We start from the raw sequence: 16379 nt of genomic DNA on the forward strand, positions 1-16379 counted from the left end.
GCTCAGGCCATCGTGACTGTCTGAGACAAAGGTAAACAAAAAAGGGGTGTTTAGCTAAGACTAGTGTCTGAGAGCTTGTAGACCTAGCTAGCTCTCACCTCTCTCTGTGTCTAAGTCTCCTTTACCAACCTTCTCTCTACAGCAGCAGTCACCTAGAGCAATCAAGTGAAGAAGAAAATTAAACTAGGACAGAAGTTCCTTGGGGCCCAAGGGAAGTCTTCTCAGCAGCCCAGATATGCCCACCAACCAAATCCCTTGTCTGAACTTAGTGGAGAGCACTTGCACCCACATGAGATCAAGCACACAGTCACCACAGTTCAGTAATAACCAGGGTGATTGATTACTATGAGCATCTGGAACAGAGCCTCTTTGGAAATAGCCAGTTGTCTGCTTGCCCAAAGTTTTTAATAATTCACACTAGTAGGCTGAAAGGCTTCTGATGATTGCATCCTCTTTCCTGGCAATGCAGCTGTCCTAGTCTGGGCTACCATTGATTGGAGTGGGCACATTCAGGAATAGCATCTTAATTTTTTTCTAGCAACAGAAATGGCTACAATGCAAATGTGTGGGGACCACAGGTTATTTGTTTTTAAAATTGTGCAGAAGAAAGGTAGGTTTGAAAAATTATATTTGTTTGTCATAGAAAAAGAAAGCTAATGCTCTTTATTAAAGTAATTTCTTGAAACTCTTCATACTGCAAGAAGGACATGGCTATGGTTTGAATATGATTTGTCTCCACCAAAACTCATGTTGAGACTTGGTTTCCAGAGTGGCTGTGTTGGGAGGTGGTGCTTCTGAGAGGTAATTAGGTTGTTAGGATGGATTAATCTCTTTCTCGAGAGACGGGGTTATTTCTCAAGGGAATGGATTAGTTCCCACAAGAGCAGGCTGTTATAAAGCAAGGTTGCTTTAGTGTTTGGACTCTTTTGCATATGCCCTTCTGCTTTCCACAATGAGTTGAAGCACAAGGCCCTCAACTGATGGGCTGCCCAATCTTGGACTTCCTAGCCTTCAGAATCATGAGCTAAATAAACCTCTTTTCTTTGTAAATTACCCAGTCTCAGATCTCCTGTTGTAGCAACAGAAAATGGAATAAGACAAACATTTTCTGCATAAGGCATCTCCCAGGCTATAGCTTACCATATCATATTCCTAATAACTTTCTGTATCCAGGGACCAATGATATTTGGGATAAAAATGGTCCTGCAAGCTTCCTTCTGTTCACTCAGCTGGTTCTCAAATAGTTAAAATGTTGCTAATAGCCAGAAGACTTGGAAGTGTGTAAGTTTATAGGTGTCATGTTATTATAACTCAGTTTAAAACCTTGTTGCTTGCAAAATGGTTTAACCTACAGTGAAGACCCAATTACGGGAGGAGCAGTAGAATGACCATGAGTAATGTCTCTGGGAACAGAGCTAGAAGCAAAGCTATAGCTGACACTAGGACTTCCAACAGGCAGAATGATTTTATTTGCTAAATCCTTATGGCCAGGAGCAGTGGTTCACATCTGTAATCCCAGCATTTTGAGAGGCCAACGCGGGTGGATCACTTGAGGTCAGGAGTTTGAGACCAGCCTGGCCAACATGGTGAAAGCCTGTCTCTACTAAAAATACAAAAATTACCCAGGTGTGGTGGAGGGTGCCTGTAATCCCAGCTACTCAGGAGGCTGAGGCAGGAGAATCGCTTGAACCCAGGAGGCAGAGGTTGCAGTGAGCCAAGATCATGCCACTGCACTACAGCCTGGGTGAGAGTAAGACTTCATTTCAGAAAAAAAAAAAAGGGAAAATGTCCTTACAACCTTCACAATAATTTGTGAAATGATATATTGACTCGGTTTTAAGAATCTTGAATTATCAAGTTTTAACCTGTACCATCTACCATCAACCTTATTACACCGATTCACAAAAATAGATTTAGAAATAAATAAAATTTTGCAAGACCTGGTATCCTGTCTTCTTTTATTGTAATTCTTCAAGATGATAAGGTGGAAACAGGAGAAATATGTTTAAGAAATAGCCCCTTGGTTATTGGGAAGGCTCTTTCTTCTGCAAACAAATATTAGTCTCCTATGGAACACTGCACTATGCTAGGCATGTAAAGAAACTCTTAGAAGTATTACCATCCCTACTATCAAGAGACTTACAATGCAGTTGGGGAAAGTAAAAGCAGTAATAGAAGGAGATATATAATTTAAGTAGCAATGACATACTGTGGAGGTCAAGGGAAAGCTTAATGGAAGAAGTGGGGTTTATCTTGAACCCTGAAAGATGAATATGATATGACTACACAAAGAGGAAGAGCACTCCAGAAAAAGGCAACATGGTAAAATTTTGGAGCTGGAAGTGAACATATTGTGTTTGGGTATAGTGAAGAAGACTGGTGTCTTAGTTTTTTTGTTTCAATTAAGAGCATGATATAAGGTTGAAAAAGTTGGTTGTATCCATGTTTGGAGACTTTTGAATTCCAAGTTGAGGAGTTTGGACATTATATGATCTCTGTTCAATTGGTACCATATGTGGCTTTGAACTAGGGGAGTTACATGATATTGGCACTTTACAGATATTAAATTGGCTGCAGTGTTCTTAATAGAATTGAATGTAAAAACTACTTAGGAAGTTGTTGTCATTCACTCACTCATCCATCCATCCATCCAACCATCCATCCATCCATCCATCTATCCATCCATCCAACCATCCACTTATTCCAACAAGCATATAGGTATTTGAAAAACTAGGCATGAGATAATGAGAGTTTAGTAGCAATAAGAGAAGGAAAGAATATAAGAGGAATTGCAAAGGAAATAAGAGATAATCTCAAAATTTTAAACTTCAGATTATTATAAGTGTGGTGTCACTAATGGAAGCATAGAAGTTGTGGAAACCCAGAAGTTGGGATGAACAGCTGTTCTGGCTGTATTGAAGAAGATTAGTTATTAGCATAGCACCTTCATAAACTATAAGCAGGACTGTTACACATAATTTCTAAAATTCAAGTAGAAAAAGAAGTTATATAAAGAGGAAGGAGTTAAGGGATAAAATGGGGGATTACACTATAAGCAACTAGATTTCTGCCCAATCTGAGATTCCATAAGTTGAGGAAAGGTTTTTCCCAGCTGATGATATTACCACACAATTTAGAGGGCACCTTGTCCAATCTCCCACTCATTGCTTTGATGACATTTGCAATAAGTGGTCATCCATCTTCTTCTTGAACTCTCCCAGGGATTATGAGCTCATAACCTCCCTCGGTAGCTCTGTTACATTTTCAGACTGCTCTGGTAGGAAGTTCTTCACGAAGTAGAGTGGAAATCTATGTTATTCTGCCCCCTAAGCTTACCACAATACAATTATAATACTTTTTTTCACATGCAAATCCTTCAGGGGGTTGAAAGTAGTGATTACGGTCAGACAAGTCCCTTCTTATGATACATTTCATGCACCTGAGTCATAACCACTCTACAAGGGGTCAAATTTCCAAGTCCAAAGCCATCTGATTCTATGACTCACCCTTAGATCCGGGAAGGCCTTGTTGTCCCGGTAATCCATCCTTGCCTTTATCTCCAGGAAGCCCACGGGGTCCAGGAAGTCCTGGTAACCCATTTCCTGGGAGGCCAGGTGGACCAGGATGGCCTTTTTCACCAGGAAGTCCAGGTAACCCCTTTTCACCTGGGAAGCCCTGTCCACCATCACCCTAGACAACACATAAAACAAAGAATGAAAATTCAACTCAGAGATTTATCTGGACAGTCCTCTGACTACAAGAAAGAGGTAGCCAGTGTGACCAATGCTTTGTGTTTTGTTAAAATTATCTATCATCACCATAGTTTATCTATCAGTCTCCTCTGACTTTAGTTAGTGGATATGAATCTTGTCTACTCTGGGTGATCTAACAACGCAAAAGTTTCTGGATAGGGGTGAGGAGACAGGGCAAGAAATGAGCAGGATAATAACAACCCCAGAGATCACAGAAAGTGGCTAGATTACTTGAGGAGAAAAGTCACTGAGAAGCTGAAGTATTTTTAAGTCATATGGTCAGGTGTTACTAGCATTTATCAAATGAGACAATGATCCATTCTGAGAAAATGATTCCCACTTTACATAAAGGAAAAGCAAAAAGCAAAAAGTTTCAGTGGCAGAGGCAGGGCAAGGTCCTCTAGACTCTGTTCTTCCCTGTTTCATGGTCCAGTGGCCATCAGACCCCCCAACAAAGTCAGGTGTGAAGATCTGTAGAGCTAATCACCTAGGAATGATCAACTTACCGGAAGGCCTGGCAGACCTGGTAAACCTGGTACTCCGTCTTTGCCTGGTTCTCCTATTACACCACGGAAGCCCTGGGAGCCAGAATCACCCCGATCTCCTGGCATTCCTTGGATTGTACTGAGAATTGGTTCCCCCTTCTTTCCTTTGGGTCCTGAAGGACCCAGAGGCCCAACTAAGCCCTGACAAAGAGAGAAGAGGGAGTAGTCAGAAGATGTAGACTTCATAGAATTCCGGCACCTAGCATTATGACTTAGAGCAGAACCTTGGGTACATATTGGCACTGTTCTAGACACTGATTATGTTGTAATCTTGAATAATAGTTGCCCATTTATTTCTGCACTTTTTGTAAATTTTGAAATCTTTGAAGATGGAAACCTCACCTTAATTCCTATTTTATCTTCATGGGCCAGCACATTGCTAGGCAAAGGTAAATAATGTTGTGGAAGGAAGAAATTGTGGAAAGAGAAAAGGGAAAATAGGTAGGTTAAAGCAGACAGGACTTTAAGAGACTCTATAGTCAGATTTCATGTTGTAGATCAAAACCCCAAAACTTTGTTTTAATCCCATCTGTCTTGTATGTGCTTTAGAAAAGTAACTGGGGGGATTGAAGGGCACTTGAAAGATTCCATTGCTTCCTCAGGGTCAAAGTTTGGCAAGACTTACTGGAGCCCCTGCTGGGCCCTGTGCACCCCCAGAGCCTCGATCTCCTCTGGCTCCTTTAAGGCCTGGAAGGCCTATGAGACCCCATGGACCAGGTGGGCCTGGTTCCCCGGGTGGTCCAGTGTTGGGAACACCACCGTCACAAGCACAGAAACCTGAGTCTCCTGGGAGAAAAAGACAACATAGAACGAAGTGGGTCATTCTTTTCCAAGAAGAATAAAGAATTGATCATGGTTATTTGTGACTTGAACAACTCCATAGAGGGAATCTGAAGGCTTGCAGAGAACACACTCAAATGAACTTGGTTCACTCTCCAGCAGAGTATGTCTGTGTTAGTGGTTCAGATTTTGTTAGTCAGGGATGAGGCTCAGCCATCAGTGAGTCTAAAGTATAGCCATAGTTGAGAACCACTGACCTCTACTAACCAGCTGAGAGTCTGGAATTCAAGCCGCTCAAAGATTTTCTTTACCAAAATGTCTTTTCCCCTGACTTTGGTACATATGACACAAATGTGTACATATTTTTGTAAATGTTGAGACAAATGCCAAATAAATAATGATAGGGATTTCAGCAAAGCACCTTTGAAGAGGTATCAAGGAGTCACTAGCACTATGTTCTAACTCCCTATATCTTCCATGCTTATTGTCTGGAAAATAAGAATTGGTGCCAACATAGGTGACCCTGAGTTTCCCTAAGATTCTGAAGGGCCCCTTCTTACTTTAAGAAAATTGATGATTCCTAAAACTCTAAGAGAATAGTCTGTTCTTCAGATTAGTGTTTCTTGACTGTGATCCTGCATGAGTCATCTGTGATGCTTATTTATAAGGCAGCTTGCTGGGTCCTATTTCAGTCCTAATCGATCAGTCTCAGGAGTCCAGACCAAATAATCTAATTTTTAATAGCCTCCCCTGGGTGATTCTCATGTATAATGAAGCTTGATAATCCCTATCACTAATCCATACTTAGAGAAAATCTTTCAGCCCCATGGAAATACAGAATGGGGAGCATCAGAAATGTCCCTCTTTTAGGACTGTGAATGGTATCAAGAAATACATCAGCTTTGTAGTGAGTTAGGTAAGGGCCAAAATTAACATCTAAGTTAACTTAATGCCCTTTTCCATCAAATAGTTTTCCTGGGACCTGAATAGCAGAGAACAAGCTTTCAGGCATTTCTTAACCAGACTCTATATACTTAGGTAATGACATTTTATGACAGAGCAATGAGAAAGGAGAGGAGTAAGTTAGAACATCTCTGTTTGAGGCTGAGGAAAGCAGTTCATTCCTAGAGATCTTGAATAACTGAACCCTAGGCCATCCCAAAACCCCTCTTCAGTCAGTAGTTTCACTTCTTCCTTCCCCTGGCCTAGGCCACAACCATAATTAATTGACTTATTGAGCATCTTCCCCTCAGAGTAAGTGATAGAAGGGGGAAATGACCCAAAGGCAGCTGTGGTCATTGATCAGTTCTCCAACACCAGTGGGGGCTAGGGTTGTTTTCCTGGAGCCAGTTGGGTTTTTCAGAGTCCCAGGTCTTGACCTGTTTAGAGCACTTTGCTTAAGGCTGAAGGTAATAAGTGGCTTACATCCTTGGTATTGCAAACTGGGAGGGGTAGCAGTATGCACTGGTTAACAGCCTGGGCTGCAGGTGGAGGAGAAAGAAAAAGAAGCCTGTGAGCAACTTGGTCCTGTGTGACCTCCATTGCCAGCCTCAGTCTTAGAGACCCAAATATAGCACTTCTAACAATCCTATAATCAAAGCCCCAAACAAGATCCACAGTTGCTTCTGTTTAGGTTCCCGAGGCTGTTGGTTTTCTCATTCCCCAGGAAGCCTTCTCTAAGGAGTTTGGAGGACCAAGAAACTCAAGGGGACAAAATCACCTTTTATTCCTTTGAGGCCTAGGTTTCCTTTTGGACCTTGTTCTCCTCGGAGACCAGGGAACCCTGGCTCTTTGTTGTGTAGAGTTTCAGTCTCAAATTCTGGACCTTTGGGTAAAAAAAAGATAAAGGATTAGCAACTTGTATAAGCCTGATGACTTCCCTGACTCAACACAGCAGCTCAATCACCAAGGCCCAAGTCCTTGAGGCTGAACAACAGAGCAGAGACAAAAAAAATAAAATTCAAGACCGGGACCCCAAATCTGCAGCAAGGAGTCAACAGGACCTCTGTTGGCTCAATTCACTCTACTAATATTTACAGAATGTCCATTATGTTCCAGGCACCGTATTAGACAGTGGGGTTAGAGGAATGAACAAGGTAGCTTCCAAAACTCAGCAGTCCCAATGTCTACCCCAGAAACCTCCCCTAGGACAAAAGAGGAAAGAGGTGCAAGCCGCAGTGGACATGGGCTTTAAGGTACAAAGAAACATTCTGGGCAACATTTCCAGCTTTTCTCTCAGAATCTAGAATCTCACACTCAAGTAGGAGATCTAAGAAGGATAAGCCCTGTGTAGGCTTTTAGCAGCCACCTCGAGGGTCCAGGCTTGGCTTCTTTTTTTCTCAGTCTCTCAGACCACCCCATTGGAGCCTTGTGGACCAGGGCAAGCTCAAAAGAACCAATCCTGCTTCTTTAGGAGCTGAAAAAACAAAGGCTTAAGGGCTGAGAACAGTGAAAGATGGAGTGGGAATGGGTACAAAATTTGGAAGGCATTAGGCCCTAGTTTGCTTGTTCCTTGATGGAGAACACTCTGCTGCTATCAATAACTGGTAGAGGCAGGGATCTGACTCAGAGACGACGGGGCCTTCATGGCTGCCCCTCTGCAATTATCATGTATCCTGGCTTAGCTGTTTCACCTGTGAGATGCCCCCTCAAAAATCATGACTGTTCTGCAGTCTGGATCACATCTGAATCTTGAGACCAAAAAGAGAAATGAGTAACTTACTAGGTGGGCCTGGTGGACCTGGTGGGCCTGGCAAACCATCTCTGCCAGGGAGGCCAACTGCTCCAATTGTGGTACGGCCTGGGTTTCCTTGGTCCCCCTTCAGCCCTGGAAATCCCTGAGGCCCTAGGGCTCCTGGGACACCTGGAAGAATAAGCCCACACACAAATGCTCATTATATCACCCCACTCTCTGGAGTATTCCTATCTGTGGCATATGTTGGAAACAAATCCAAGGAAGAATTTAGGGAAGCATTTGCCCTTCTCTTGTATCAGAGTTAGAAGGATCCTTAGGGATCAATTAGCCTAACCTCTTGGGAAACAGAGACCCAAAGAAGAGAGGAAACATGATCAGGGGCCCAGCATTTCTCAGTGGCAAACCTGAGAGGAAAATCTGGGTCTCTAGCCTTTCATTTCTTGATTTTTTCCCAACTTGGTCCTGGGGCCAGCTGTACCATTTCCAGGTGGCTGCTTTAAAAACATAGGTATCCTCACAGCAGCCCATCTCCAAGGAATTTAGAAACTGGCGGCTTTAAAAGTAAAAGTTGAACTTTATATCTGGGGCATCACTGCCTCCCAGACTCTGGCATGCCCTTTTCCCACATGTCACTATAGAATGACATATGGATGTAATTAGTTCAAGAGTGTTACCCACAAGATCCTGGGACCATTCAGTGCCTGGCTGAATCCTACAGCAAGGTTCTGGGTACAAATCTTCCTCTGGGCTTTTGCTAGCCCCTCTTGGCAAGCATCAGCTGGGATGGCACATCCACAGGAGGGTGACACAGCTCCAGCAACTCAACCCAGGACTCCTCTTGTTGCTGCAAACCTCAGTGACAGTCTAGGATTGCCTGTCCAGCTATGATACATTATTTAAGCCAAAAACAAAAGCTGCTCACCCAGGCCCTCACTACCCCCACATACGTTAGCCTTGGGCTGGCAGTTGGGAACCTACTGACTACAGTCTACCTCTTGTTTGACTTTGGCTAGGTGTGTGCCCCGACCCAGAGGTATAGAAGGGAATGCTGGGAACCACAGTGTATAGAGGACTGATCTGTGTAGGAAATGGGTTAGTTTTTTTCACCTGATAATGCTGGCAATCCAGGGACACCAGAAGGGCCACGTAGGCCTTGGATGCCTTCATCTCCTTTAAGGCCTGGGAGGCCAGGTACACCAGGATCTCCAGGATTACCTGGCATTGTAATGAAAGAAAATAGTAAATAAAGACAGAGGAGGCCCACAGATGCTACAAAATGCCCAAGAAGAGGTGCAGGAGCTGTCCTGGCATTAGAAGTGCCTTTCATGCCTTTCCCAAGTCTCTAATGCTAATGGCCTCACATGATAATGGGTCTTCTGGAGCCAAGGGGCCTTCTGGAGCCAAAATTAGTGTACTAAGAATTGTTCTGGCCAAGGCCTGCCTTTCATGATAAGCTCTGGTAAGTACTTCTTCTTCTTCTACCACTAATCTGCTGTAATGCCTAAAATGTCTACCATTTGGATTAAGATGTTGAAGTCCACTATTTACGTTATACATATATGTTTCCTGGGAGTGGTACACAGGAAGCCACTGTCAAATATTAATACCAAACAGGGCATGGGCCTTAGAGGATGAGAGGAGAGGGATAAGTTGGAAGATCCATGGAAGAGTCACTACAGTAGAAGCCTTTGGTCAAACAAGAGGTAGCTGGAGATACTGGGCATCTCAGTCTTTGGAGAAGGTAAAGGGAAGAGTTGGGCACACAAAATAACTAGGACAAGGAGAGGTGAAGACAGACTTTCTAAGCATCATACTCTTGAGGGCTCTCAGCCATTTGCTCCCCTAACCAAAGGTACTTTTCCACTTCCTATGAAATTGTCAAGCTCAAGCATACATGGAATCACCTACATGAGGCCCTGAGTATTCCATAGTGTCAAACTGAAGTCAGCCCAGCTTGGAGGTGGTTATCAATCCTTCCCAAAGCATTGCCAGGAGAACCATTTTCATCAAATTCAGGCCCAGGCAGACCCAAATCCTAGGCTTAGCGGACTGAACACAAAAATGGGGTGCTGGGCTTGGCTTCTCTGACCAAGAGATTGGAGATAGCTTTATTCCCCAAGCTCAGGAGCCATGAGGGGCTCTTGGGTGTGTCAAGTTTAGCAACAATCGAGTAACTAACAAAGTATCCTTTTAATAATTACAGGGGATATAGGATTTAACTTCCTGTCTTTATTTTCCACTCAAATTAATGAGAAGTTGCACCTGAGATCACAGCACCATCTATATCGATGAAAACATCTGGGCCTGGCAGGCCAATGTCACCCTTTTGACCCTGCAAAGATTAAGTACATTAAACACAAATATTTCCATTTCCTTATTACCCAAGATCTATGTGCCATTAAAGCCCATCCCTAGGAAAATGAAAGGTTCTTCCTTCTATAACCCCGGATTTTCAAGATCAACTAGTCCATAGGTTAATTTCAAAGTCCCATAAATTTAAGATGAAGGTGACACAAAGCAGGCCAGAGGCCTAACATTCAATTGGAAACCTGTCAAGGACAAGGGATCCCAATTTTATTTTGCAACTCTACTCAAGGACAGTCTGCTCTGGGCCTTGGCTGTACCTAAGTAGTGCTAAGGAGAGAACAGAGTTTTAACTTTTTTCCACTCTCAACAGGCCTGGGCCTCTACTACCATCACAACCCTTGTTAGTGGATGATATCAGGCAGAGGAAATTAAAGGAATTCTAATACTCCCCAAAGAGGGATTTAGGTGCCAAAAACACATACAGTGGCATATTCAGGGTGTGATGGTGGCAGTTATATGCTCCAGGTGTAGGCAAAAAGGGGATGCATTGTCTGTAGAGAATTTAAAACAATAGTGAAACCAACAGTTGGCAATTCTAAGCAATATGAATAAAATTTTCCTCATCTTCGGGATGAACTTGCTCCCACCAGCTCCTGCCCCTTAGTTTACCACTGATCAAGTAGTATCTAAGAAATGCTCATTAGCAGCTTTGTGTGTTCAAAGCAGATTACATGCATTTCTTAAGAAAAAATTGAAACTTAAAAGGTCAAAATATTAAAAATACTTCATCTTATATACAGACATTTGTGGTAATTCACTCTTCTACCTACCAACCCTGGATTTTTCACTTCCCAACATTACCTCAATTCCTTGGAATCCATTAAGCCCAGGAAATCCCAGGGTCCCTTTCTTGCCCTGTGACAGAAACATAGTTACCACTAAGTGGAAAGTATGAGAGCATAAGAGAGTCTGGTCTTTGGATTAAGCCAGGGCAAATGGCACAGGGATCTTGGATGACATTGCAGGGTATATGTGGCTTCTATCTGACTCTGGAAGCTGTAAAATCTTCCAGAAGACAATATGGCAGTAGGTAGCCAATTTACATATTAGGAGGTACAAGGGCCATAAGGCTAGACACGGATACAAGCAGGCTGGCCTTGCTAGTCCCTGACAGCATGCCAAAGATGTATGACCACAGCATGGCATGGCAAGGCACTGAACTTGACACTGGATACCCATGTTCTTGAGTGAAAAGAAAAGAGGACAGTGGCTAAGATTATACTAAAAAAAAGGGAGATGAACAATTTGCATTATAAGTAATGTCTCCCTTTGGCCATGTTAGGTAAAGCAAGGGGGACTTTTGATTGGGATTTTATACCCCAAGGCTTTAATGATATTAACCAAAATACCTGTTGCCCTGGAGGGCCTTGGACTCCTTCTGAACCCATGGGACCCTGTAAAGAAAATAGTTACACCTTAGAAACAGCAATAGGCTACCTAGAAAAAGCCACTAGACTTATATAACAAAGTTATCCAACTGAGTTCAGGATTTAGCAGCTCCTAAAATCAGGTAAGTGAATGTTCCTAGACCTAGCTTAACGACTTTTTTTTTTTTTTTTTTTTTTGAGATGGAGTCTCACTCTGTCACCCAGGCTGGAGTGCAGTGGTACAATCTCGGCTCACTGCAACCTCCGCCTCCAGGGTTCAAGCGATTCTCCTGCCTCAGCCCCCCAAGTAGCTGGGGCTATAGGCATGCGCCACCACGCTTGGCTAATTTTTGTATTTTCAGTAGAGACAGGGTTTCACCACATTGGCCAGGCTGGTCTCGAACTCCTGACCTCAAGTCATCTACCCGCCTTGGCCTCCCAAAGTGCTGGGATTACAGACATGAGCCACCGCGCCCGGCCTAATGACTTCTTTCTAAGCTCTAATCCATCAGGCTAAATAGCCACATGGAGCATTTTTTAATATCTAAATAAATGGAAACAGTTTAAGTAGTAGGTGGAATTTGATAGAAAGGCTGGGTGGTATTATACTTAGTCTGTATTCGTTCCAAGTCAGGAGATCCTTAAACAGATTATGGGAGGGCCTCGTCTTCCACCTCAAATGCATTCTTTGTTGGTGATTATATGTATTTTCAAGACAAGGAGCGGGGGAAAGTAGAGAAAGAAATGGCAGGGTAATGGATAAGTATGGCTGAATACTCAAAAGACTCTTAATAAACTTCATAGTCAACTTAACAACACAATTCTCTAAAATGTTACTTCTTTGAGGCTAAGCTTGGCCCACTGCTTCTAGCTCAAGACCTAAGTGCCCGAAGCTAGGAATCAGAGAGGCTAATAGTTATTTTTCCATTTCAAATGAGATTATTATTGGAAACTGTTGACTCCAAACATCACTCACTATGTTCTAGAACTTTCCAGGCTTGTTTCTGTCCTATAAAGTTTGCACTTGGCCCTCTTTCTTCCATTCCTGTGCCACTTCCCTGCTCAATTCCCTCAGAATAGAATGGAATGAAAGCAAGGCAACACTTGCCTTGCTTTCTTTAGCAATCATTCTTTCTTGCTATCATTCTTTAGCCCAGAAGACAATGATACATGAGAGCAAGGAGATAAATAGGCTGAGGAGCCACCTAGAGTAGGGGGTGCCTCATTCCTTTTCAAGGGAGCCATTCAATCAAGGGAATGGGGCTAAGAGAGAAGGAGGTCTTAGGAACCTGCCATTGGGTTGAGGAGAAACGAGAAGCTTAGGTGGCAATCAAGTTGCAAAACATAAAGAAGCAAACAGGAAAGAAAATGGACTAGATGACTTGACAGACCCAGGCAAGTAACATTCGAGGTTCATACCCTAGGTCCTGGCAAACCAGGGATTCCCTTTTCTCCCTTTTCTCCAGTAGTTCCAAGGCCCTAAATGAAAAAAGAAACCACAAGTTATAACGTTTGTTTTCTTGTCGGTCTCCTGGCTTCATCCAAAGCAAGGAGGCTATTTTAATTAAGCTCCACTCTCCCCTTAGGGAGGCTCACCATGCTGTCTCTTGTCACTGCCTGAGAAGCACATAGGGTCTGAATATAAATTGGACCATTCATTCAAGGTTCCCTTTTGGTTCTAGAAGTAATGTCTCCCCCTACCCACAACACTGTTCCATGTATTTATAGTATCATGGGCTAACAGCATAGAAATGATTAAATATCTAACCTTGTTGATTTTACAGATGAGGAAACCAACATCTAGATGGGTTAAAAATGAATGAGAAAGCCATATCTTGTGTTTTTCATTCCGGGGACCTTTCCATTAAAACAAGCTGCCTTCTATCGTCTAGGAACTTGATGATTTGACCCACAAATGGAGGATTACGCAAATTCTTGGGGGTTGATACTAGGGGGAAGAGCAAGAGCTTTTCCCCTTTGGAGACATAATGAGCACAACATCCTTTTCAGTGGGAAGAAGTATTTCTATCTAGGCACGGACTGAAACCCTGCAGCTCCTGTACTGGGACTGTAGGGCTCTTGCCTGGCCCTAGAGATAGTCCAAAGGGGACTGTGAGATGGTCTCCAAGCCCTCTTGCCCTGCTCATCAGAGGTGAGGGTTTGTAGCCATGAATATGACTTGGGGATTCTCTAGGGAAAAGCAGGAACTCCAAGAAGCAGAGTGAGTAAGAGAGAACTTCCCTCTGGGTCCAAGGCAAATGTCTGGGCCCCCAAGATACAGAATAGTTCAGTACTAAAGTGAATAATGTTTTTCACAGAAAACTTAAATGAGGCCACTTTGTTGTTGTTTAAAATTGTACTTTTTGGAGCATAGATTTAGCAAACAACATCTTGGCTTATTATGAAAGTAAAGAAGGCAATGAAGAAAAGGCACTAAATGTTGTGGAACATCTGTTGTCCCTTTAATGTGACCTGGCTCACCTGCTCAAATCCCATTTGTAGCTTTTTCTTCCTTTTACATACATACTCAATGCACTCCCATGAGTACTGAAAGCTGGTTGAGGACCCCTTGGCTTTCTGGGCCCAGGGTTTTTCATTTTTGTTTCCTTTTGGCTAGTCATGTTTTTGTTTCTTTAATGTGGGTTGTTTTCATTGTCTTTTTATTGGGAGGAGTGTGTGTGTGTGTGTGTGTGTGTGTGTGTGTGTGTGTAGGATCCAATTCAAAGCAGGCTTTGGTCCCGTACTTACCTGTTCTCTTTTCTGCATTTATATAACTGTGCATCAAATAGCTCAGCCTTCATGCTACATTAAATTTCTAATGTGAAAGGCTCGTGGGTTAAACTGAATGCAAACTTATTTAAAATATGAGTTTTTCTGCATCAAACCAAGGCATGCTGCGACTTGGTGGAATGTCTATTGGCTTCTGAGGTCAAACGCTTCAGGAAGCCTTCTCTGACCTGTCCATGAAATCTGTGGCAGCCCATGCTGCCCCAAACTCTTAAAGTGCAAAGAATGGTTGCATATGAAAGTTTTGTAAGCATGAGACCTATATTACACTCTCTTTTATCTTTCTCCAAGGCCCATTACTACAGTCTGAACACATACAAGGTGGTCCAGTAAATACTTGTTGAACTGAATAATAGCCAAGAGAACAAAACTATTGCAAAGGGTGAAGGAAATGATGTTCAGGAACCATCTTGTGCCCCCATCTATCTTGCCCTCAGTTGTAAATATAAGGGGGCCTTGTACTCCTTCTCCAGAAAGCAGAAGAGTCTTGCTTTCTCAGAGGGCCTGAGAGCTTATGCTATAGTGTGAACAAAAATAAATATGTAAAAAAAAAGGAAAAAGGAAAAAAAAAGACAAATTTGTGTGGGGGTTAGAGCCAAGAAAAGATAAATAGCTTGGCAAGACACTGGCTGTGCTGTAGGTTCAACTTGTCTCCCAGAATAGGGAGGCACTGTACAGGGACCCTGCTGAACAAGCTGTTCTAGCAAGATGCCCTGGGACTGGCCCCGTGACAGTCAGTCCTCCTCATGAGTAATCTTGCAAATGCTGCTCCCACACTCCTACTTACCCATGGCCTGGAAAGCCTCAATGGGGCTAGCTTAACTGTTTCCAGGCCTGCTCTCCTGGGCTCTGGACTCCTGATGCTCTTTGGTTCTCAGGAGGCTCAATTGAAGAACCCCATCTACCTAGTAGTTACCCCTACTGGGTAGGTGTGTGGGTAACTATTGACCTACTCAATAGTTACCTCAGGATTTGCCAGTTTCTTCTCTTATCCCTCCCCTCATCTATTCCATTTTTGCCTTCCCCTGTGTTTGCTAGTCCCTTGAACAGAGGGCACATGGATATACAATTCTCTCTGATGACCTCCATGGAAGGACCTGTGGCCTACAAGTGTGAGTGTGTTGCTGGAGACAATGGGATAAAATGTGTGAGGTGAGGACTGAGCCAGAAAATCAGGGATGTTTGGTCACTGCAGAGGGGCCAAGAGAAAGAAGGTAAGGGGCAAATCTGTCAGGTTGGGCACTTTGTCTCTTACAAAGATTTGGACTCATATAGGAAGAAAACAAATAGTTAAAAGGAACATTTTGGATTCCCTAGAGATTTCTGTCTTCAGTGCTGCCTTGTTTCTCAGTGAGTGTGGATAATTGAAAGCTGATGTGAAGGCTTTGGATTTGAGAAGCACATTTCCTCTGAAAAGCCCAGAGTATCACAAATACATTACCACCTTTCTCCTCATAACTTTTCTGTCATAAGCCATTCATATAAAGTACCTACGAATGTTCCCATTAAACAGATAGAGATATTAGGACTGAAGGAGTTACCTGATTTGGCCAAGGTCACACATTGAATCTGTGCCAAAGTGGGCTGAGAACTCTGGTTTCTTAATTCCCACCGTATGAAAACATGCTGTTCTATGTAAAGGGGTTATTTTCTAGCTTTGATGTCTTTACAATCAACTGGGGTTTCTATTTTTCAGCCCACACTCTGAAACACTGGAAATACTGAGTTTGAAATGGTACTGCAATTTATCACCGTGCATTGTCGTCAGTCTCTTTCTTTTACAGGACAAAAGGGAATGGGTTGAAATTGCAGCAGGGGAAATACTCTGGGTTCGGATGTGGAAGGGAAGGGGAGGGAGGCAGTGTGAGCCAGTGAAGCCAATAACACCAGAGGAGATCATAAAATCCTTTTCAGAGATTTACAGATAAAAACCCCACCACGGCAGGGATTAGAGCACACTGGACTGTAGGGGGCAGTATAGTATGGGGAAAAAGCCACCAAATTGGCTAGAATTCAAGAAAGCTGAATTTCAATCTCAGCTCTGCTAATAATTAGCTGCGTGATTCTGGACAAACCTCTTCACCTG

At 43.1% G+C, this 16379-nt stretch overlaps 1 protein-coding gene across 5 annotated transcripts in view; it reads right to left on the minus strand.

Annotated features, from left to right (window-relative positions):
* The window catches only part of COL4A6 (collagen type IV alpha 6 chain), a 279487-nt gene that overhangs the window by 27863 nt on the left and 235245 nt on the right, over window positions 1–16379 (minus strand). For all 5 annotated transcript variants that reach the window (XM_016942901.4, XM_016942899.3, XM_016942898.4 and 2 more), the window contains 10 exons: window positions 12926–12985; window positions 11489–11533; window positions 10941–10994; window positions 10035–10104; window positions 8880–8987; window positions 7800–7940; window positions 6798–6902; window positions 4923–5083; window positions 4259–4438; window positions 3507–3690 (listed from right to left, as the gene is read on the minus strand). In XM_016942901.4, the coding sequence (XP_016798390.2) occupies window positions 3507–3690; window positions 4259–4438; window positions 4923–5083; window positions 6798–6902; window positions 7800–7940; window positions 8880–8987; window positions 10035–10104; window positions 10941–10994; window positions 11489–11533; window positions 12926–12985 (1108 nt within the window). The remainder of the gene's footprint in view (window positions 1–3506; window positions 3691–4258; window positions 4439–4922; window positions 5084–6797; window positions 6903–7799; window positions 7941–8879; window positions 8988–10034; window positions 10105–10940; window positions 10995–11488; window positions 11534–12925; window positions 12986–16379) is intronic.

This window comes from Pan troglodytes, chromosome X (genome assembly GCF_028858775.2).
Source record: "Pan troglodytes isolate AG18354 chromosome X, NHGRI_mPanTro3-v2.0_pri, whole genome shotgun sequence".
Lineage (NCBI taxonomy): Eukaryota > Metazoa > Chordata > Mammalia > Primates > Hominidae > Pan > Pan troglodytes.